The sequence below is a fragment of the Mauremys reevesii genome, linkage group 1 (assembly GCF_016161935.1).
Source record: "Mauremys reevesii isolate NIE-2019 linkage group 1, ASM1616193v1, whole genome shotgun sequence".
NCBI classification, from domain to species: domain Eukaryota; kingdom Metazoa; phylum Chordata; order Testudines; family Geoemydidae; genus Mauremys; species Mauremys reevesii.
The window spans coordinates 154,649,331-154,672,915 of NC_052623.1; the positions used below are offsets into that span (position 1 = coordinate 154,649,331).

At 43.5% G+C, this 23,585-nt stretch overlaps 1 protein-coding gene across 1 annotated transcript in view; it reads left to right on the forward strand.

Annotated features, from left to right (window-relative positions):
• The window catches only part of OTC (ornithine transcarbamylase), a 40,530-nt gene that overhangs the window by 11,339 nt on the left and 5,606 nt on the right, over positions 1–23,585 (forward strand). Inside the window, exons 4-8 of the mRNA XM_039520896.1 lie at positions 3,133–3,220; positions 10,359–10,512; positions 19,891–20,013; positions 23,162–23,215; positions 23,296–23,445. Coding sequence (XP_039376830.1) covers positions 3,133–3,220; positions 10,359–10,512; positions 19,891–20,013; positions 23,162–23,215; positions 23,296–23,445 — 569 coding nt within the window. The remainder of the gene's footprint in view (positions 1–3,132; positions 3,221–10,358; positions 10,513–19,890; positions 20,014–23,161; positions 23,216–23,295; positions 23,446–23,585) is intronic.

Sequence of the window (23,585 nt, forward strand, 5' to 3'; positions counted from 1 at the left end):
GTCCTCAGATTCGTGAACTTCTTCGAGATGATGCATTTGACCATGCACTGTGTGGCAAGGAAAAGACGGCATGGAAAGCCTTCCAGTTAGTGGCAATAAATTTTCTCGGAAACAACAAGGCAGACAACTACAGGTTGTTGGTGGAAAACCTCCTCAAGGCATACAAAAGCCTTGGTTGCAACATGTCACTAAAGATAAATTTTTTGCACTCTCATCTAGATTTTTTTCCACCGAACTGCGGAGCAGTGAGCGACGAGCACGGCGAGCGATTTCACCAGGACATTGCAACAATGGAGAAACGCTATCAGGGCAAATGGAGCCCATCAATGCTTGCAGACTATTGCTGGACAGTGACAAGAGATGCTCCATTTAATGAATACAAGAGACAAGCCAAGAAGCGCCGAGTAGACACTGAATAGGACTAAACTATGTACATAATAGTTTTTTGCCTTTTGTTTCATATTAAATGTTAGTTATATAACCCTTTTGCTGATTTTTAAAGTGTTACATAAACAGGACAGGTGAACTATTATCATGTAAAGCAACCATAAACACATGAAAAGACCTAGGTTTACAATTTATGATTAAAACTCTACTATCTACACAATATACATAGACATAAACTGTAAAAACTTAAATAACTTAGAAACAGTAGCCAATCAGTTGTTTTAATTGTCATATTTGAATTCAGCACATCAAAATACATAATAAACATCACATTTGATCTCTGAAGCAGACGACTTCTCAAAAATTGTAGACCAGTGTTATTTCCAGAAAATGCAGCTTAAACTACTTCTTAGCATATGTGAAATGTGCCTCAAGTGGCATGTGACCAGAATTCATCACCAAATTTGGTCCACTGGTTGGATCCTTAGCTTCCTCTGCCCGGGCCAGGTACTGACCGGGATTGTGACATGAACGCTGATCCATGCTCCCCTCTAAACTACTGAAGAAGTGTTTTCCACTCCAGAGGATAGCAAATTACTGTGACAATGCTGATCTGCCTGTGGGATGCTATGATGATACTAGGGTTTGTTTGGTTACTTCCTATAATCAAAACGGGAGATGAGAAGACCTGCTAGATCACCCAGTCCATTCTCCTGCCAGGGAAGAACTGTTCTCTAGTGAATTAAATTTACCCCAGTGCAGCGGGAGCCTTACAGGGCCAGTTAAGCACAATTTAAACCCTTAGGCCCAGACCTTCAGCTGCACCAGAGCTAGAATCACTGCATCTGAGCAGTTGGGGCATAAATATGGCTTTAAACCAGCCTTGTGCTCCCTCAAGCATATCATTTAGAACATTGTCAGAGTGGTGCTAAATTATGCCCAGGGTGATGATTTTCCCTTACGTTGGGTTTGTGACATTGCACTCTATATGATTTTATGAAAATATGCTAACTTAACTGGAATATGCTTCATGCAAAAGGTCTCTTGTAAGGTATCATTACAAAGCTTGTAATCTACTGAGTGTGATCATCCTATTTGTATAAATGTACCACTCTTGTATCTGAAACTAGAAATATAAAATATAACTCCAAGGGACTATTGTAAATATGCAAAGTGTGGGCCATTAATGGTGGTTTGGAATCTTGATGACTCCCATTAACCAGGACAATTGACTGCAGATGGCTGTGTTTTACCTGTAAGTCTTCCTGTATATGTGTGTGTTGGCAAGTGGGTAATGAAGTTTTACAGTGACATGTGATCATGTCACCTGAACTGGAATCCATCTTTAAGCTGGTGTCTTTCCATTGAGAAGGACGGGTGGGAACCCAGAGAGGGACAAAGGATTCCCGCCTTATGCAAAAGGTATAAAAATTGGTGGAACAGCACAAAGAGAGGCAGCCATCATGAGGAATCCCCTAGCTACCACCTGAGCTGGAACAAGGGCTGTACCAGGGGAAAGGACTGTGCCCAGACTTGGAAGGCATCCAGTCTGTGAAAGAAACTTATTGAAACATCTCTCAGAGTGAGATTTTATCTGTGCTCAATTGTCTTACTGTATTAGGCTTAGATTTGCGTGTTTTATTTTATTTTGCTTGGTAATTCACTTTGTTCTGTCTGTTACTACTTGGAACCACTTAAATCCTACTTTCTGTATTTAATAAAATCACTTTTTACTTATTAATTAATCCAGAGTATGTAATAATACCTGGAAGGGGGTGGGGGCAAACAGCTGTGCATAACTCTCTATCAGTGTTATAGAGGGCGAACAATTTAGGAGTTTACCCTGTATAAGCTTTATACAGGGTAAAATGGATTTATTTGGGTTTAGACCCCACTGGGAGTTGGGCATCTGAGTTTTAAAGGCAAGAACACTTCTGTTAGCTGCTTTCAGTCAAGTCTGCAGCTTTGGGGCAAGTAATTCAGACCCTGGGTCTGTGTTGGAGCAGACAGGTATGTCTGGCTCAACAAGACAGGGTGCTGGGGTCGCGAGCGGGCAGAGAAAGCAGGGGCAGAAATAGTCTTGGCACATCAGTTGGCAGCTCCCAAGGGAGTTTCTGTGATCCAACCCGTCACAGGGATAATTCTCAACCAGTTCTTCAAGACAGCTGGAGCAGTAAAAACCAGGCAGAACAGAGGCCAGGATCTGGCCCATAAGGTAAAATTCACATCAGTGCAGAGACCTAGTACTTAAGTCCCACTTAAAATGGTGCATAGGTTTTATGCCTGCATAGGAGTGAACTTCATCCTAATCTCCCTTAAATTAGATTTATACAGATGTGTACCTTCACTAATATCAGTGGCTATAAACACTTCCTTAAACTAGATTTACACAGATGTGTACCTTCACTAAGATCAGTGGCTATAAACTAGTGTGAGAAAAGAATAACCCAGCCCTTAATGTGGGGATTCAGTGATGGTTATTACCATGCATGAATTTGCATGGATTTTGCCTTGAACATAGGTCTGAAGTGATGTCTAAAGGCCTTTAGGAGGGCTGTCTGTACTTGAATGGATTTCACCCTAGAGTGCATTTACCAGTGTTTTGTGAAGTCTGGCATTAAATGTCCCAAACAAGGGGGTGCCTCCCTTACTGCTGTTGCTGTTGCAAATACCTGTTCTCTGGGATTTATTTTTAAATCTCAAGTTGTAACCATTCAGATTGTGTTTTGTTTTTAATCTTTGCAGGGTTTGCTCTCCTTGGGGGACATCCTTGTTTCCTTACAACCCAGGATATACATTTGGGCGTTAACGAGAGTCTCACAGATACAGCACGGTTGGTAAAATATCATAGGATTGTTTTACATATGTGAAAGTGCTAGATCTGGCTGAAATTGGTGAGAAAATGTTGTGGAATAAACACACCAGGTTGGCGATAACTTTTTGCATGATTTTAGACTCCCCAAGTATTTATTTTCCATGAAATTTCAAAGGCACCCAAAATTCTCCACATTTTCGCAGTTTGCAAAATTCACTTGTCACCTTTTTGCATTTTTTCCATCCAGTGGAGGTGAATTGAGCCCTTGGATCTCCCCCCCCCCCACCCCAATTCTATAGGAAGTTGACCAGAGCTTTAAAACCCACAGAAGTGTGAGGCTATTTCTTGCAGATGCTGTCACTTTGCCTCACTCCCCATTAAGCCTTTATTAACGACTCATCCAATCTGGAGTCTTGTGCTGCTTTCTAAGCCCCTCTGTAGTTTAAGATTAATATGTCAGGGCTCAGATGCTCCAAGGTTAGTACCTTTCAAAAGGTCCTTTCTGCTCCGTCGAAAGACACAGAACCTCAGGCTTGTCAAGCTCAATTCAAGAAACACAACCAGCGAGCTGTGGTTTTTTCTCTCCTGCTGACTATGTTCTTTGTGGTCATTAGCTGGAGTGATGGTTTCTCAATACTGCATTGCTTTCCCCTCTGCAATGAAATCCAAGGAAAACATAAGAAAAAGACCAAACTTTTGGACATTTTAGAGTGTCCTTTTCCACCTTCATCTGTTGAAGGAGAGTGGATATGGGGCAGTGATGAAAGAAAGTCAGGCTTGCAGTCTCTTCAGGCTGGATACTTAGCTCACTCTCCTCCTATGTCCCACTAAACACACAATATTGAAGACACCAGAATATACATTAATTGTAATTAATGTTAACATGCTTTAGTTAAAGCACCACCCAATGGCTTGCTTTGAGAGCTATAGGTGTAGGTTTCTAACACCCATTGAATGATGGGAGCTGCAGAGAGAGGCAGCCTAAGCTGTCAGTGAGGCACAGTACAGTCTCAGGTTCCATCTCTGGGTTGTTCCTTTGTCCTACTTCATCTTCCTTCTATTTGAATTCCAATGCTACAATGGGATTCAACCTCATTCCCCCAAAGTGACTTTCTTTCTACACCTAAGAATGTTGCCTCAAATGAAGCTGCTAGAGCAGCTATTGTTATATGCAGGTAGGCCATTCAAACTCACCAGACCACATTCATCCCTACTGTAACTCCAGTGACATTAGGAACAGGGAAGTATTACAATAGAAGGGGGGACAGCTTCCCCTGCTCTATTAAAGGCAGATGAAGAGCTCCTCCCCCAGCTCAAGAGAGCACTGTTCTCCCAGCCCCTTCCTACCTGCTGTTTTCTCACTGTCTAGCAGTAAAGTGAGAAACACAGTTTAAGAGGGTTTGAAAAGCAAGGAGTAGGAGATAGTTGAGAGGCTTGGGAGAGGGAAAGGCGATCAGAGGGACACAAAAATTACAGTGGTAGCTGGGAGATATTTGCCAAAGCTCATAGGCGCCGACTTATATGGGGCTCTGGGGCTTTAGCCCCATGAATAAATCCCAAGCAGGGGCTCTGCCCCACCAATGTTTTTTCTCCCCTCCTTAGAGCGCCCCCCCGCCGCTGCCGCCGCCGCCGCCAGGGCTGCCCAGAGCCCTTTAAATCCCAGCCGCAGCCGGGAATCAGAGGGCCTGCTGCAGCGGGAAGCCCAGAGCCCGGCTGCGGCTGGGATTTAAAAGGCTCTGGGCTCCCCGCGTTTGCAGGCAGGCAGAGCCCTCGGAGCATACTGTCTCCAGGGCAAGAAGCTTACACCTTCCTGGGTCTGACCTCGGAGCCCTTCCACGTCATGCACTTTCCAAAGTGAGTCTGCCCAGGCTGGTCCTGGGGCAACCAGAGGTCGCTGCACCCCAACTCTGCAGTCAGATGTGACTCTCAGCCAGACAGTAAAACAGAAGGTTTATTAGATGACGGGAACACAGTTTAAACAGAGCTTGTTGGTACAGAAAACAGAACCCCTCTGTCAGGTCCATCTTGGGGGGTGGGGAGCCCAGAACCAAGTTCTGGGTCTCTCCCAATTTCCCCAGCCAGCTCCAAACTGACACTCCCTCCTCTGGCCTCTGTGTCTCTTCTGGACAAGGAGGCCACCTGATCTCTTTGTCCCCAACACCTTCAGTTGGCATCTTGCAGGGGAAACTGAGGCACCCACACAGTATTCAGAGAAAATATTAAGAACATTCCCACTTCATCACAACAGATGCAACAAAATATAATACTGTATATTGAAGTAGGCAAGTGCTGCTTCTGACTTTCCACTTTTAATTGACCCTTGTAATCTTGTGGCACTGACGCGTTGTAGCTTCATTTTATATCGGCTTACAGGGCGGGAGCGGGGGGGCACCACCATTTTGGGCCCCACCAAAAATTATACAAACCTGCCGCCTATGCCAAAGCTGGAACGTGAAGACCAATTTGATCGAGGCAAAGGTGAGGGGATTTAAAGAGGGACTGGATGTGGTCAGAGCAAAGGTATTTGCAGCTGCACTGCGGATGGAGTGAGGTGAGAGTCCATGATGGCAGAGAAGAAAGGTTGCAGTAATTCAAGTGAGAATTGTTTACAGTGGGGCTAAAGTTTTTTGCTCCAGGAATGGATGGATTTTGGAGAAGGGCAGGATGTGGTGGCAGCATGAAGGTAGGGGGTCAAAGGAAAGAGAGAAGTGGAAGATGGCCTCCAGCCTGCAAACCAAACTGACAGGGAGGGTAGGGAAGTTGGCAAAGGTGATAGAGAGAGGAAGAGAGGATGGTTTGGCAGGGAAGATGAGGAGTATAGACTTTGCTGTTAGCAACTGGTTCCAGGGATGGGGCGGGGGAAAGGGTGAGAGTACCCCCCACCACTTAAGAGAGCCATCCCCAGGCAATACCGCACCAGAAAAGCACAGACCCTGTATTTAATTTGGAGGCGGTTGGTCATTTACTGACCTCACAGGCAGGCTGCTCTACATTAGGGTGACCAGATGTCCCGATTTTATAGGGACAGTCCTGATTTTGGGGTCTTTTTCTTACATAGGGTCCTTTAACCCCCCCAGCCCCATCTCAATTTTTCACATTTGCTGTCTGGTCACCCTACTCTACATAACAAAGATGTTCTGATAGATACAGTGGGCCTGCTCCTGCTCTGAATGAAGTCAATAGCAAAATCCTTTTTGACTTCCCCAGGAGCAGGACTGAGCCATTCACACAAAGAACAAATGAAATATTGCGAGTCACCTCCCTAGTAATGCTTGTGCATGTTTTATTAGCATATAGGTATAGAAGCCTGGTTCAAGGAGCATGAAAATAAACAGACAATAAAAAACAAGGAATACTGGAGTTTTAACGAGTCTGGAGAGTATTTCAAATAATTACAGCTTCATACCTAGGGCTCCAAAGGCTTAGAAATAGTGGAGGCTGAGGCTTAATGTAAAGGGAGATAGAGGGCTATAAAAGGCCCACAGGTTTTATTATAGTTGAAATACAGCCCCGGTGCAGGTCAGTGTTTGTCAGTGTTTCCACTGAGAACACATTTTAGTGACTTGTAATTTGGCCATAACAAAGCTCCTCTGTGCTGTGTAATAGCTCTTAAAGACATATACTTACACAATAACAGAGTTCTAGCCTATGAAGGGTCTTTAACATTTTCACTGCTGCTTAGTGTGTCCGGTATATCAGGCAAACTGAAACACTGGCAGCATGTACCTGGTATGCCATATTCTTCTACTGGGACATCAGTGCATGCCAGCACACATCATGGCAGCACAGATGCTGAGCTGCGGCAGTGGCACTGAAGCAGTCAGTCGTTAAACTTGATAGTCCACAGAGATTATCAGGGGTCAATTCCTACATTTGTAAGGGATAGGCTTGCACCCTTGACCTACCCACCACTTATACAAGAACAAATATACCCCAAAGCCATATTAACAACCCCACTAGTGACTTGGTAGCATTGAATTAGAAGATTAAACCATTTATTCAATAAACATTTTAAAATAATAGGGATATACATTTTGGATAGAAACCCTTCCCTATCTCCTTGGTTCTTTGGGAGCTGTTACATGAGTCTAAACTATTGCCACACTCAGTGCAGATTAGCTTCAAAATCACAAGATTTTTAAAAAATAACCGTAGAGGTTTTTTTCTTTGCCTTTTGGTTTTTGACCCTTCAAGGTGCACTTGGGTCACATTTTCAAGCTTTCCTCCACACCTATCAGGGCTAGAAACTTGAAGTTTAAAATGAAAGTTGAGGTTCACACATAATCACGTATCTGGGGGCTTTAAGAAAAACACCAGACATCTCAAAACTCACAACAATCATAAGAGTTACATTGAGTTAGTATCAACATAGGAATCCTGGTAACTTCCCCAGATACAGGGTAACCACTGATAGTCAGCCCCAGAGTCACAGGCCTTGTCCTCCAATTGTCTTCAGAAACTCAGACACCCTAATTGGCCCCAGCTTCTCTCAAGATGATTCCGATTCAGTCCAAGTCTCTCTTTCTGGGCAAACCCAGCTGTCTGCTATTTCTTTCTTTCAAATTAGCTTCAGCCTGATTCAGCTATGGGTGACCCTGGTCTTCTCTCAGGCCGGCTCCAGCTTCCTGGTGACTTCACTCTGGTCTAGATTCTAACAGGACCTTCAGTTCTCAGTTGGGCTTTCTAGCAGCATAATAAAGGTGTGTTTGACACCATAATGTTGGTAAGAGACTGACCTTTATTTCCTGGCTCCAGTTCTGTGACATGAGTCAGGGTTACAAAAGGTGATACCTTAATCATAAGGCACATGGTCAGTATTCATTGATTCCAGTACTCACTGCAGTAGCTATCTTTTCAACAGGTTAGGCAAGAAATCTAGCATCAGGCCATGTTATGGCTGAGTTCCCTGTAGCTACCTTACATTGAAAGGGATCCATCTTCTTGAAGCTCTTTATCAGTCATATGATGATTAGTTTGGATAAAACCACATTTCCCCTAAACACACATCCAAGGTAGATTAAACAAAAGTAACGCCTTTATAACTTGTAGCTAGAAAAAAATAATGGCACAGACAGCAACCTTACAGATTATCCTGTTCAGTTCTTCCTCTTTACCTGTATAGGTGGCATCAATGATTTCCCTTAATGGGAATCTTATCTGAATAAGGAATGTTTGACTTCAGTTGGAACAACAATATAATTGACTTCAGTGAGAGACCAGCCGGTGTAAGGACTCTGACACTGGGACCTATCTTTCCAGAGGAGATGTAAGAATCCATCATGGCAAGTCAGCAATCCACCAATTGTAAGAGCATTCCTGTGACACTTTAGGGTTCACCCGAGGCCTGCCTTGCAACTGTGGGTACCTTACATGCTATGCTGCTGTGGTTCCCAGATCTGATGCCAACAGGTAACACCCTGGCTCCCACTGCTCAGTTACTTTTTGCGGAGTGACTCCAACACCCTCCCAGTCTTGAATTTCTCCGAAAACATCTGCCCTGCAGTGTCCAGCCCTCTCACTGAACCCTTACAGAAGTTGTTAAAGTTTGTTGCTCCTTTAAAGTGACAATACACTGTAGCCTCTTAATTTAACTTGGGTTAACACACCCTGCACTGAATTGGTTTATAGTAAAAGTAAAACAAGTTTATTTAAGAAAAGGACATAGGTTTAAGTGATACCAAGTATAAGGAATAAAGACAGGTTACATGCAAACAAAAATAAAAATATGCTTCTATGACTAAAACCTTATTTAACTAATTAGACTCTCTTGTTCAAAGAAGTGTTTCTCACTAAGTCTCTTTTCCAGCATAGCTGACCAGAACCCTTTACAGAGCTCAGTTCCTTTGTTTCTTCACGTGAACGATGCCAGAATGGCCTTTTCTCTCTCTTTATATCCTCCCAAAGTTCATTGGGGCTGCTTCAGGAGCCAGGGAGCTTTGTTGGGAGCTCAGCTTGCTGTGTCCACCAGGGAGCTGACACCATGTTCATTTTTGCAGTCTCCTGCCCCAGTTGTGATAGTTAAGAGGCTATCTCCCCAGCTCACTAGGTTGATGGCTTTGTTTCCCTCTTCTGTAAATGTAGCTTCATTGTCTCTGACAGACGACCAGGCCGGGCAGACAAGCAAATACACATTCCTTTTTTTAGGGCAGACTGGGCATATGCCCTGCTTGCCAAACACATTTTAAGAATCTAATTCTAGTGCATATTGATAACTGTTTGTACACATCCTGCACATACACCACACAATGATTTTCAGGACCAGTGTGAAACCAATTTGTGTATGATACCTTACATGACACTTTTTAGGTACAGATTATGACAACTATGGGAGATGCAGTGAGTATGCCAGGCCTGACAAGAGTTGCTGACAGAGTAATGAACCACCAGTGGCCTCTGTGTCACAGTTCCATACCCTTCTGTTCACAGTTTTGCCTATTTGGTTTTAAGATGCTACTAGAGAACATTAAAACATACAAAATAATTCAAAAGAATAATACTTGAGGCCTGATTACTTCCACAAAAGCACAGAATTGCAAAGCTAAGCCTCCAATTTCATGCTAGATTTGCCTAAAAATATCCATATAATATAGAAAATGCAGTGCTCTCATAGCAGACACATCCCTGAAACCCTACTTCCAAGGCACAAAACCATGAGCTATAGCTAGAGTGCCAGTAATGAATGCCAAATGTCTTTATCCTTGTCGTTTAATTTAGAACCTTGATGCCACTTTAATAGTGTTACTGTGTGTGTGTCACAAAATATAATTATTTATATATGTTACACATTAGGATGGTACTGTTGTTCTTTATACCTTTTGAGTTATCGAATCCCTATAATTTTATATTATCAAACAATCGCCTCTGTTACCTGCACATTTATTAATGTTGCATCATTAGTTCTGCTTTAGTGACAATCAAAAATGAAATAGAAAATCATTGAATGGGGTTGTGTGTGGAGCAAGAATTTCCTTTAATTTCTTACAGCTTGTTAAATGTCTGCATTTTAGTGGATTATGCAGACATCGTATATTATTCAGGCAACTGGAAAAAATTTATTCATTACCACCACTTATTAATATTTATACATTGCACATTGAAGAATAAAGCAGCAATATATTTATGATGTTTGACTTTGATATCTTTTGCTTTACCGTAGGGTGTTGTCTAGCTTGACAAATGCAGTCTTGGCCCGGGTTTATAAACAATCTGATCTGGACCTGTTGGCAAAAGAAGCCTCAATCCCAATAGTCAATGGATTGTCTGATTCATACCATCCTATCCAGATTTTAGCTGATTACCTTACACTCCAGGTAATAATACCCTTCTCTTTATAATAACACAGCTCTTAGAAAACTAATCAGTCTTGCTAAATATTGGGAAAATTCCTATTCCAAGCAGTTTATCCTTAGATATTTTGAGATGGAACTGATAAGTAATTTGGAATATGTGTTGATTATAGAGGCCTCCATCAGACAATACACTTTAAGCAGTTGAATAGTCCCATCAGTTTATGTAGGAATGAAGTTAAGATTATAATTAAATTACTTGCTGAATTGAGCCCATGGTGCAAAAAAAAATGTGCAGGGTGCTTTACAGATTAAGATAATAGTGAGGTCCTGTCTCCATTGAAGTCAATGAGAGATTTGCCATGGAGCCAGTGTTTCATTCTGAAGTCCTTGGCCTAACCTGTTTATAGTTGAAACTGAGACCTTGTCTATATTAGAAAGGTAAGTCCTTAATGAGGATATATTAAACCTTGCTTATATTGAGAAGGAATGAATTAGGATCATATTTTGTTGTTCTGATTTTAATATGGTATTTTATGTGATAACTAAATAACATTGTACACATACAGGGCCAGATCCTCAGCCGATTCAAATCAATGTAGTTTTACTGAAGTTAATAGAGCTATGCCAATTTACAACCAGGTAAAGAACTGGCTTATAAAATTCATTAGTACATTGTAGGGCTGGATGAAAATTTTTGGCAAATGCTTCCTTACTTTCTGAATTAATAGAAACTACTTTGTATGGATGTGATTGAGAGACAACTAAGGGGGGATATGATAGAAATCTATAAAATCATGACTGGTGTGGAGAAAGTAAATAAGGAAATGTTATTTACTCCTTCTCATAACACAAGAACTAGGGGTCACTAAATGAAATTAATAGGCAGCAAGTTTAAAACAAACAAAAGGAAGTATTTCTTCACACAATGCACAGTTCACCTGTGGAACACCTTGCCAAAGGATGTTGTGAATGCCAAGACTATAACAGGGTTCAAAAAAGAACTAGATAAGTTCATGGAGAATAGGCCCATCAGTGGTTTTAGCCAGGATGGGCACAGATGGTGTCCCTAACCTCTGTTTGCCAGAAGGGGGGAATGGGCGACGGGATGGATCACTTGATGCTTACCTGTTCTGTTCATTCCCTCTGGGGCACCTGGCATTAGCCACTGTCGGCAGACAAGATACTGGACTATATGGACCTTTGGTCTGACCCAGTATGGCCCTTCTTATGTTCTTATCCATTTCCTAGATCATTCAGTCATCTCTCAGTCTGTGAAGGCCTAAATGTAGGAGAGTATGTGGCAAATACCCAGAACGAGAGGGAGAGAAAATTATTCATGCAGGAAACTTTACATGCTGTCAGGCTCATTCCTTTAGTGCAGTGATACTCTGACCTCAGTAGTTCAGGAGCCAAATTAGCAATCAACATTACCCAAAAAAGCCCCAGTGGTGTGAATTCATTGTTTCATTTACTATGGTACTATGTATTCATATTTAAACAGTATGACAGAGGAAATATTTCATTTTTATATCGATATATATTATTCTCACAGCAAATAGACTGACCAAGTATTACTATTTTATCAACTACAATTGGTTAATAACATAGTAAAAGCATCCTGCCTGGTTAATAATTAAGTCACACTGTTTTAAAGAGCCGCAGGAGACACGTTATGTGCTGCTTACGACTCAGGAGCCTCAGTCTGAGTATCACTGCTTTAGCATAAATGATTCCTTCTACATTTGATGACCCTGTTTTTGTTAGAAGTAATCTTCAGCTATAAAAGTGAGGGGACACCAAGTCTTTATGGAACAGAGGTAACCTTGGGACTGAAATGAGTCATCCTCAGAATGAGGAACACTTCAGAGAGATGCATTCAGCCAGCCTTTGTGTGCAGCTTAATTTATGTAAGGCAGTGAGTCATAGCTAGAACTTTGGAAATGATAAAAAGTCATTTGTTTCATTTAAATGCTGAGTGTAATTGTAAAACAGTTTCATCTGGGCTCTTATTTTTTGTCTCATAAACACTCTACCTATTAGCACTTATTTTCCCACCAGAGATTAGCAAGTTTTCAATAGTCATATATGACTCATATGTTTTATATAACGGTATTAATATTCCCTACTTACCAGCTGCGCTGCCACTCACTACTGCACTGTCACCTGTAATCTGGGATGCCTTTCTGATGGAGCTTAGAAAGCACGCAGTATTAACTTCCATGTTTCTTTCTGACTTCACGTCTGTGGTTTGGAGAGAAAAACATGACACATAGGTAGCTGGTTCCTGACTCCCATCGCTCTGCACAGCCCTGCCCTGTGTTTTTCTGGCAGAGGTTAGAGCAGAGGTGGGAAAACTATGGCCCGTGGGCCACATCCTGCCTGTGGGACCGTCCTGTCCAGCCCTTGAGCTCCTGGCCCCTCCCCCACAGCTACGCTGCCATGTGGGCAGCGCTCTGGGCAGTGGGGCTGTGAGCTCCTGCCGAGCAGCACAGCAGCATGTCTAGCTCTGGCCTGGCAGCACGGCTGCCGGACATGCTGCTCTGAGCAGCATGGTAAGGTGGCTGGGGCTGGGGTGGGGGGTGGGGTTGGATAAGGGATGAGTCCCGGTGGGCCGTCAGGGAACAGGGAGCAGGGGGCGGTTGGATGGGGCAGAGGTTCTGCGGGGGGGAGGGGGAGGGCGGTCAGGGGATGGGGAATGGTGGTGGTTGGATAGGCGTGGGGTCCTGGAAGGCTGGGCGGGGTGTGTGGATAGGGGTCAGGTGACTGGGAGCAGAGGGGTTGGATAGGAGCTGGGGCCTCAGGGGGTGGTTAGGGGCAGGGGTCCCAGTAGGGGGCAGTTAAGGGACAAGGAGCAGGGGGAGTTGGATGGGTTGGAGGTTCTGAGGGGGGCAGTGAGGGGGTGGGAAGTGGGAGGCACAGCCTTCCCTACCTGGCCCTCCATACAGTTTTGCAACCCCAGTGTGGCCCTCGGGGCAAAAAGTTTGCCCACCCCTGGGTTAGAGGTAGATAGATGAGATGAGATTTTGTGTTTTGCCTCTAAGAGGTGTAGTACACAGTTTGCAGCCTAGGGGGAGTGTGAGCTAAGCCATTTTAGTACTCTCCTGATTCTGGACTGTTCTGCATCCATCCACATTATTTAGACAAGACTGGAGGCCTGTTTATGTTACTTCACCCTTACTGGGCTGCCCAAAATGTAGACCCACCTTGATACACCCCTGCCAACTCCCAACCTCTCCACCACTTCCTCCATGCTAAGGTTTGCAAGGGGTTCTTCAGAAGGCAGACTCACCACTGTCTCCCACACTACCTGTGACAGGTGAATCTTCCCCCAGCCAGACCGGGGACTTTTGGCCTCCTCCCCTCATATTGCTCTGGCCCTTTTACCCAGAGTAAAAGAGGTGGAGCATGTATAAAAATCTCACTCACAGACTATTGGTGGTGGCTACCCACATAGCCTCTTTTCCTCTCTGTCTGGCACTTCTGCTGTGGGATTTCCTTGGTTTTGTTCTCTCATGCACCAGACAGTAGCGGGGAACATATTGGCATATTGTGTACTGTGTTGTAGTTGCAAAAAACAGTATTTTAATAACTCCATGAATTTCACCAGTTCCAGGAATAGCAGTAGGATATCACACCTAGTATGCTCCTAGTTATTTTTAAAATCAGCTAAAATGGCATTTTTGTGATATCTGAATTGATAGGCTGCGTACATCTGAAATTTGTTGGACAGATGTACACGCAAAATGCAATAGCAACAGAGAAACATTAAAGTAAGTGTGTATCGAAACAAGTCTAACTTCAGGAAGGTTTTTTCTTTAATAATATCTATTACCTCAGCTTTATAAATATTTTTCTGCAATTTCTCCTTTGTCAGTATGCCATCAGAATTCCTCCAACAGAGGACTGACTTTTCTTTTTTCCGTGTGTGCCAGTGGATCTCCATTTTCCCCGAATCTCTGCATGCTTTAACATCATTTTACTCTTCTCTGTTATAATTCCAATTAATTTGTTCTTCTTTTTTACACTTTTGCTATATTCATTTACGCATGCATACTACAGAAAATGCTTCTTGTTTACTTTCAGAGCTTTCTCTATTCCTGTCCTGTGTACAGAGCACTGCATTTCTGACAGGCTGAGTTGTTCTCCAGTCACGAAGACTGTGTTCAGATGCCTCCGATTCAGTGTCTAACCTGGAGGTCTCACACATTGACTCCGTGAGACAGCTGCCCCTTTTCCAGTGCTCAGCTTTAACTCTGTCACCTAGAATAGGCATTGTGCAATGAAGTGTTTTTTTTCTTGCCACAACTATGACCTTCTTTTCCAACCAGTTGATGAGCTGAGTATCCTCCTAGGTATAGTTATGACCCACCAGATGTTCTGCAAGTGTTTTGAGACCCAGTTTTGGGTGTTCTTGAGACCTGGCCTTTTAGGACTATCGGCTTGTATGCCTTCAGTGTACACACAGGTTTTCCATTCTCTTTCATGCTTAAGGCCTATGATTGCCACTTCCATAGTTCAGCCAATGCTTAACACTCTTTTAAATATAAGCTCTGGTTTATTAAGGGGTGTTCTGTGAAGCTTGACCGATGAACAATTTTGCACAATTTAGATCTTGATCTCTCTGTCCATGTCAGCTGACATGTGTGTGGGTCAGTTTGTCAATGCCTCACTTGGTTCTTATCTCTCTTGTCTGAAGTCAAATGTTTCCTATACCTCAATCCTTTTTGGAGAGAGGTGGTCAGGCACAAAGCTCACTCTTTCCCAAGGCAATCCTCACCTTTGCTAGCTGGTTAGTTGACCAGATACATAAATGTCATTGACCTCTTTGTCCACAGAGTAGCAGAAGTGAAACTTGGAATTTCAATATCAAGTACAGCTGACAGATTTCGGAGTCTGCCTGTCTATTTCTGCCATTGCTGAGTGACTGCTCCATCCTCATAGATAGTGAATGCTGGGCACATCAGGAAATACAAATACCATGCTGCTTTTTAATTTTTGTTTGTTGCTCACTCTATTATCTTCCTAGTTTTGACTTTGTTTTCTTTCAGAACCTTACATAACATGGTCCTTCTCCCCCTTTAAGTTTTCCATACCTTTGTTGTTGTAGACTTTATGAGAAGCTCCTCTTTAAGTATTTTCAATAGCATGAGTTGTTGCATTGTAGCGCAAATCAAAGACAGCTGCCATATGGTCCCAGTTAGCTTCTTTTGCCATAAACTATGTGGCCCACAGAACCCAAACTAAGAGATTCTTGTCACTCACTTCATAAGAACATAAGAAGGGCCGTACTGGGTCAGACCAAAGGTCCATATATCCCAGTATCCTGTCTTCTGACAGTGGCCAGTGCCAGGTGCCCCAGAGGGCATGAACAAAACAGGTAATCATCAAGTGATCCACCCCCGTCTCCCATTCCCAGCTTCTGGCAAACAGAGGCTAGAGGGACACCATCCCTGACCATCCTGGCTAATTGCCACTGATGGATCTATCAAATGATGAGTGCTTATATTATGGTAGCACCTAGAGATCCCAACAAAACCAGGTCCCTATTGTTCTAGGTGTGGTACATACACATAGTAAAAGACAGTCCCTGCCCTGGAGACTTTACAATTTAAATAGACAAGATGGGAAACAGAGGTGAAGTGACTGGCCCAGGGTGTCACAGCAAGTCAGTGGCAGAGCCAGGAATAAAAGACAGGTCTCCTCACTCCCACTCTGAAGCACTATTCATCGAACCACGCTGCCTCCTGTGAAAATATGTTTTCTGGCTACCCCCCTGGATTTACTTTTTAAATTATGCCAAGATATTGACTCATTATTCAAATGCATGCTATAATTGAATCCTGTATGGTTAATATTGTCAATAATTTACAGTATCAACTCAAGCTGGTGTCACATTTTGTGGTTGGCTAGAAATAAGATCAGATGATGAGTTAGACCTGAAACTTCCTAATTAACTAAACTAGCCTCTTCCACTTTCAGATGGAGAGGCTTGCAGCCTGGCCTTCTTTAAAATAAGCAAGCTAACAAAATAACAAGTGATGTGTATTCAGTTTGCATTTTTTCTGAAATTTTCTGATAAACTGCAGCCCAGGGTAGGGACTGAATGAAACCTGGAAACTAAGTATCGACATGAAAAGAAATAGATTGCATGGGTAACTTTAATCATTTAGGTGGGTCTTTCAGTAAAGAGCAGAAGCCAAGTTTTGTTGCATTTCAGAGCACTCCCAGACTGCCAAAGGGAGGCAATCATGTGGGGGAAAAGGGCTCCAGACTTTAAGAACATTCAGTTTTTGTGGTTTTACTAAAAACCAAAATACTTGGTTGTCATGCCTAAAATGTAAAGAGAAACTGTAGCGCAATCTTAGCCAACTGGATAAAATACCTAAGGCAGCGTACTAGGGTTGGGGGCAGAATGACAGGAGAAAAGTCACCTGAGGTTCAGGTATGAACATGTCACTCTCTCTGGCTTCGCTGTCATGGTTCTGGTTTAACCTAGATTGTTACCATTACAGCAAAAGTCTCTGGCTGTATTCCTTCTGTGCAGTTTTACAAGCAAGCAGTGAACTCTAAAATAGAAAAAGGAGAAGTACAAACCATATAGGGTTTGCTTCCTAAGCTTCCTCAGAGCTCCTTTCCTCTGGGTTTGGGTCAGCACAACCCCCTTGTATCTCGCAACCATCTTTTAAGGCTGCATTTCTCAGTGTTTTAGCATGGGCCGCATTTTAATATAAAGATGGCTGTGTGGACCATCTCCGCTCCTATTTGCCATCCCATAGCATCTCTTTGGCAAACTGGCTACATGGGAACATCACATAGGAAAGTATTTAATATATGTTTGCTTCTTTGAATGCAGTTTAGCATCTGGAAATAACAAGTTGCTGGCACCATAGGAATGGCCAGCTTTCCATGGCCCACCATCAAGTGCCCCACACACTACAAATTGTAACTTCTGTTTTAAAGTAATGAGCCCAAACAGGCTCAGTTGCAACTAATTAGCTCCCAATTGGTACTTCCATCCTGCTGCTGCTGTACCCTAGATGAGAATTAACCCCTGAAATTACAGGCTTGGCATGGCCTCCTCCAAGGACCCCACTAGAATGGGATACAATGGGGCTTTTGGGGATGCTGGAAAATCTGTCCAGCTGTTACTCTCCAATACTCTGTATCCACCAAGTCCTATCCTGTTCTTTTGTAAACATCTAATAGTATGCCAGAAACATCCTTTCAGCCAGTGCTCTGCATAGGAGTTATTTGCATTATGATTCCAGCTGGTGAAATGGTTGTAGCTGTGCTGGGAGGAGATGCAATTGCCTGCCAGCTACAAGGACAAACAAAATTGACAATGCTGGGCTTACTACTGAGGATTTGTGAAGCCCCCCAAAGGACAATATGGGGCCAGGGGTGAAGTCAGGCACCTGAAATTGGCTCTCAGGTACTTTTCTATGAATTACATTAAATATCCCAAATGTTGCTATTTTTTGACCCAAAAAACTGTGGTCACTGGCAGAAATTATGATATTTTTGCCCTGGAACAAGTCCACAAAAATTTGCTTTGGAGAGAAAGGGGAGTTGCTTCCCTATTCTTGTTCAGGCCCCTGTGGTCTCTGCTGAGATTGTCCACATGGATGCTAATTAGCTCAATGGATGCTTATCCACTGTGCCAAGCCCCAAGTCTTTTAATGACTGAAACAATTGTTCAGTGGCAAGGGCTTTTGGCTGCTATAATACAACAGCAAGCTGGGCCTGAACTGGTGACCTAGGGATGAAGGGCTCTAGATCATGTTTCAAGTCCTCTCAGCTATACTGGGGGCCTAGGGAAAAGAGTGAACGTATTTGGTTTTATCTTTGTTTAAAAAGCACATTGCCCAGTAGTTACTATGGTACATCTAGATATGCTTATTTTAAACAAGCCCCTTTTTGAAAAGGACTTTCAATTGGTCTGATCAGCAGAGAAGTGGAGCTCATTTCCAATTGCTCCTTCTTGGGTCTTGCCTATACTGAGTAGTTGCCCCCATTTTCCGCCATTAATGGCCAGCTACTGGTATAGCTGCCCTGGTACAAACCCCAAGTGTAAACAGGCAAAGCCACTATTTGTACTGGTGTCAAGTATATGAGGGGTAGCCAAGTTAGTGTGTATCCATAAAAACAATGAGGAGTCCGATGCCACCTTAAAGACTAACAGATTTATTTGGGCATAAGCTTTTGTGGGTAAAAAACCCACTTCTTCAGATGCATGGAGTGAAAATTACATGCATCTGAAGAGGTGGGTTTTTTACCCACGAAAGCTTATGCTCAAATAAATCTGTTAGTCTTTAAGGTGCCACTAGACTCTGTATTTGTGGCATTTACCCCAGTTTGAAACCTTTACCACTGCTAAATGTGGCTTTCCTTAACTATACAAATGTTTACTGTTGCAGCTATGACCGTATGCAGTGACCGTAACTGGGGCAAATCCTCAGTGCAGACCAGGCCTAACAGTGAATGCCCATAGCTGGTTTTAAAATATTGATGTTTGCACGTGTATCAAAAGTTTTAGCAAAGCTAAAAATAGAAATAGGAATTTCACCCCACTTGAATCCCAATAGACTTGGAGTGGGATTTTCAAAGCATCTAAGTGTCATAGGAGCACAATTCTTCTTGGCTTTCAATACAACTTCTCTTTGTAAATCACCTAAGAGCTTTTGAAAATCCTGCCCTTTACCTTTTGATAGAGAGATATATTTCTGCTTGAAAATTCTACAATCAAAGTTTAAGTCAAGGTGAATCAATAACACTCTGCTATAGTGTAAGAAGGGGTTCTCAAACTTCACTGCACCGTGACCTGCTTCTGATTACAAAAATTACTACACAACCCGGGGGGCAAAGCCGAAGCCCATGGGCTTCAGCCCTGGGCGGGAGGCCTGTAGTCTGAGCCCCATTGCCTAGTGCTGAAGCCAAAGCCTGAGCCCCGCTGCTCAGGGCTGAAGCTCTTTGCTTTGGCCCCAGGCAGTGGGGCTCAGGCTTTGGCTTTGGGCTCCTGGGCCCCAGGAAGTCTAATGCCAGCCCCAGTGACCCCATTAAAATGGGGTCATGACCCACTTTGGGGGCCTAACCCAGAGTTTGAGAACTGCTGGTGTAAGACAAGAGGGGGAGGTACATTCATTCAGTTGTCTTTTCTTGGATTTTAGAAGAGCTGTAGGATGCTTTTTTTTCTGCTTAGCTTTGTAAAGTCTTATTGATTGTTTCTGTGACTGCTACAGGTTTGATCAAAGCAATGCTCCACACATGACAGCTACTCATAACTGACGGTGGCAAAGTTACACTGACTCAGCCTAGTGTTGTCACCACTCCTGGCACCTACTGCCACTTGTTTACCGAATCTCCAAAATCCTCACTGTGGTACTGTTATTTGCTTGTCAGGAACACTATGGCTATCTGAAGGGGCTCACCATAAGCTGGATTGGTGATGGAAACAATGTCCTGAATTCCATCCTGATGAGTGCTGCTAAATTTGGGATGCATCTGCGTGTTTCTACTCCAAAGGTAAGAGAGTCCTGCACTTGGAGGAAGGGAAGTAAAACTACCTAAGGCTCAAGTTCTATTCTCAGTCACTTGCATACCTCCCAGAAGCTGTGAATCTGGCTAGCCTGTACCCAGGCCACGCAAGTGTGAAGAGGTTCCTCCCCCCTCCTTGTGCCACCACAATGTAGCCCACAGTGAAAACATGATGAATTATTATTTATTTCTAGACGGGCTAAAGTGCAGTTTCATGCAAAGACAGAGATAAGCTCTCTACCCCATGTTGCTTACAGTCTAACAAAGAACCCCATTTATGTGCTTCACTATTGGGTCTCAGTATTTTGATTTAAGGAGATCCCCAGGAAGATGTTGTGTAACACCAATGGACCCCACTCATCGGTGGGGGGATTGAACCTGGGACTTCTGGAGCTTAGTGCATGAGCCTCTACAGCCAGGGCCGGCTTTAGGAAGTGTGGGGCCCCATTCGAACATTTTTGGCAGGGCCCCGGCAGGGATGACTGAAAAAAAAAAAACATGTAAAAAAAAGCCTTTCATTTCTTAGCAACTGGTTCCCTATAAAAAGTTCTGCCACAGTATGTATTTTTTGTACCAGTAGGGTTACCATACGTCCGTATTTTCCTCCCGGATGGCGATTTAAGAACCAAAAAGCCTGACATGTCCGGGAAAATACAGATGTATGTTAACCTTACCTAAAGTTCTTTTTTTAAAAGATGGGCCTGAACTAGAAATGAGCTCCGCCACTCCCTGAGGGTGTGCTACGGTGCACATGTGTGGGTCCCAGCTGCTCCCTGCCCACCTCATTGAAGCAGGTGCGCAGGGTTACTTCCCTGGGAACTGCAGGGCACCAGTGGACATGGGGCTGGCTGGAGGTGGGCGGGGGAAGGGGCTGGAGGTAGAGTCTGGCTGCAGACTGGGCAAGGGGTGTGGGGCAGGCTGGAGACAGAGGGTGTGGGTTGGGCTGGCTGGCTTCAGGCAGGGCCACAGGGTGGGTGCGGCATGGTTTGGCAGGGCTGGAGACAAAGGAGTGCGGGACTGGCTGGCTTCAGGCAGGGGGGTGCGGCAGGGGTTGGCTGCGGGCAGCTGGTGCAGGTACAGCCCATCCTGTATGGTGAGTGCCCCTTCTTCCTCCCTCCCCCACCAGGGTAGCAGCAGCAGCCCAGGGCTCAGGGGCTATTTAAAGGGCCCGGGGCTCCCCTGCTTCCACTGCCCCAGCCCTGTAAATAGCTGAGGGAGCCCTGGGGAAGCGGTGTGGCTTTGGTGGCTATTTAAAGGGCCGGGACGGTAGAAGCGACGGGAGCCCCGGACTTTTTAAATAGCCCCCAGAGCCCCACAGCCCCACTCCAGGGCTCCAGCAGTGGCTTTTGCCGGTACACCGTACTGGGGCTTGGGTGTGGGGCCCAATTCAGGGGAATTGGTTGAATTGGCCTAAAGTCGGCCCTAAGCGAAAAGCCAACTGGCTCTTAACTAAGGCTGTAGACCAGACTCATTTAATTCTCTCTAAGTGGTTTTGGTGCCAGTAGATGGGACAGAACACCACACCCAGAAAGTGTGTGGATTACAATAGCACATAGGCTAAACCAGTGTTTCACAACCTTTTCAAGTTGGCAACCACGTATTCAAAGTAAACAAACAAACACCAAACCACTTTATATTTACCATAAAGTATATCCATGAGAACAATGCTAAACCAATATAATTTATTTGTGTGTGTCCTGAAAGGCTGACAGAGAGTGCTTTCCTTGAAGGGTAAGGGTGTGTGGGGAGTGGAGGAGCGAGATTTTCTTTGCTTTAGATTATAATAAAATTTTCAACATCTTATGATGCCCCTGATTTCCTTTCTGATTAATCAGTTCAGAAACACTGGCTTAGGCACAGCAGATTCAGAGGAAGAGGGTGTCAAGCTGGAATATAAATCTCCTGAACCTTGCTATTTGGTATCATAGTTGCCTTAATCTCAATGGATATGCATGTTTTGTTTGATAGACTTTTTACATAGATTTGCTTTATAGATATAAATAATTAAAATGTAAAATGACTCACTGGGGCAGGGACTGCCCTTCTACAATGTGTTTGTGCAGCACTCTACTTAATAAGGTCCTGATCCTGACTGGGGCCTTTAAGCACCTACTTAAATATAAATAATAGAATTGTGCAGGGGATGGACATTGGGCTTCCCAAAAGAATTCAAAATTTCATTTTGTTCCAAATTGGAATGAAACTTGAAAGTTTCAAAATTCTCTGGAAAGGAAAATTACAAAGAACTCCTTACTTTGCATTGACTGAAATGTTTCATTTAGACAAAATTGTTCTGTTTTAATTTTGACTTAAAAAATCTGGTAACATATAGAATAATACAGAATAAAAAAATCAAGAAAAAGTTATTTCAAAATGAAAAATTGAAATAAATCTGTTTCAAAAGTGTCAGAATGGTATGTTTTAACATTGTTGGAACACCTTGTTAATGAGGCCTGGACTGGCATGAGTAACTAACTTCCTGGAGGGAGGCCTCAACTTTTCTTGGAGGATAGGATTAGGGAGCTAAAGAGATCATTAGGCTGAAAACAGAACATTTCTGCTAAATAAGATAAGTAAATAGGTCAGTAGACTAAAAAGACAGAATGTCTGAGCCAGCGAAGCAGGGAGTGCAGGGCTGGTGCGGGCGGGGAGGGAGAACCATTTACTAGGAACAAGAATAACAATATATGGACAGAATATGCAACGTGATCAAACCAATCCCAAAACGTGTAATGCAAGTAAATGCAATGTAACGTGTAACTGTATATAAAGGAAGTGGTTTGCTGGGTAATTTTGAGTGTGTGGTATGCTCTATGCACCCTCTGCATTTGAGTCTGAGCAGCTCAGCTTTGCATTGCTGTATGCCTGGTAAAAATATCTGAGTGACAAAGTCTGGAGTAGAACAGAGTTCTTGGGAGGCCAGGTGGAAAGAGTTCTCCAAGTGAATTTCAACACACCTTTCTCCAGTTTTTCTCCAAAATTAAATTTCAGTAAAAATCGACGCAGTTTTGTGGAGCATTTTGATTTTGACAGAATAGCATTCTCCCATAGGAAATGGTTCCATCAAAGTTTTTCCAACCAGCTCAATAAAATAATAATGTAAATGTGCATTGTAATGTTATCATCTTTTCGACAGGGCTTTGAACCGGACCCCAACATAGTTAAGGTAGCTGAAGAGTACTCCAAAGAGGTATGAGCCAATATGTTAAATATGGTTTACTTTATGTTTTGAATGAAGTTGTCTGACCTCCCTTGCCTTACTCACATTAGTATAGCACCAAATTGTTTTTCACGACTGATCCCTTGGAAGCTGCAAGTGGAGCCAATGTCCTAGTTACAGACACATGGATAAGCATGGGACAAGAAGAGGAGAAGGCAAAGCGAATGAAGGCTTTCCGAGGTTACCAGATCACAATGCAGGTAAAGGTCAATTTCCAGCTCTTGTGAGTGCTTTGTGAGTGATGGGGTTTCAGAGGGCTTTGGAGCTGGTCTTGCGATGATGCAAGAAGTTCCTCCCCCTTGTAAAGTTCAGCCCTGCCAGAAGCTGGCTGAGTCTCTCC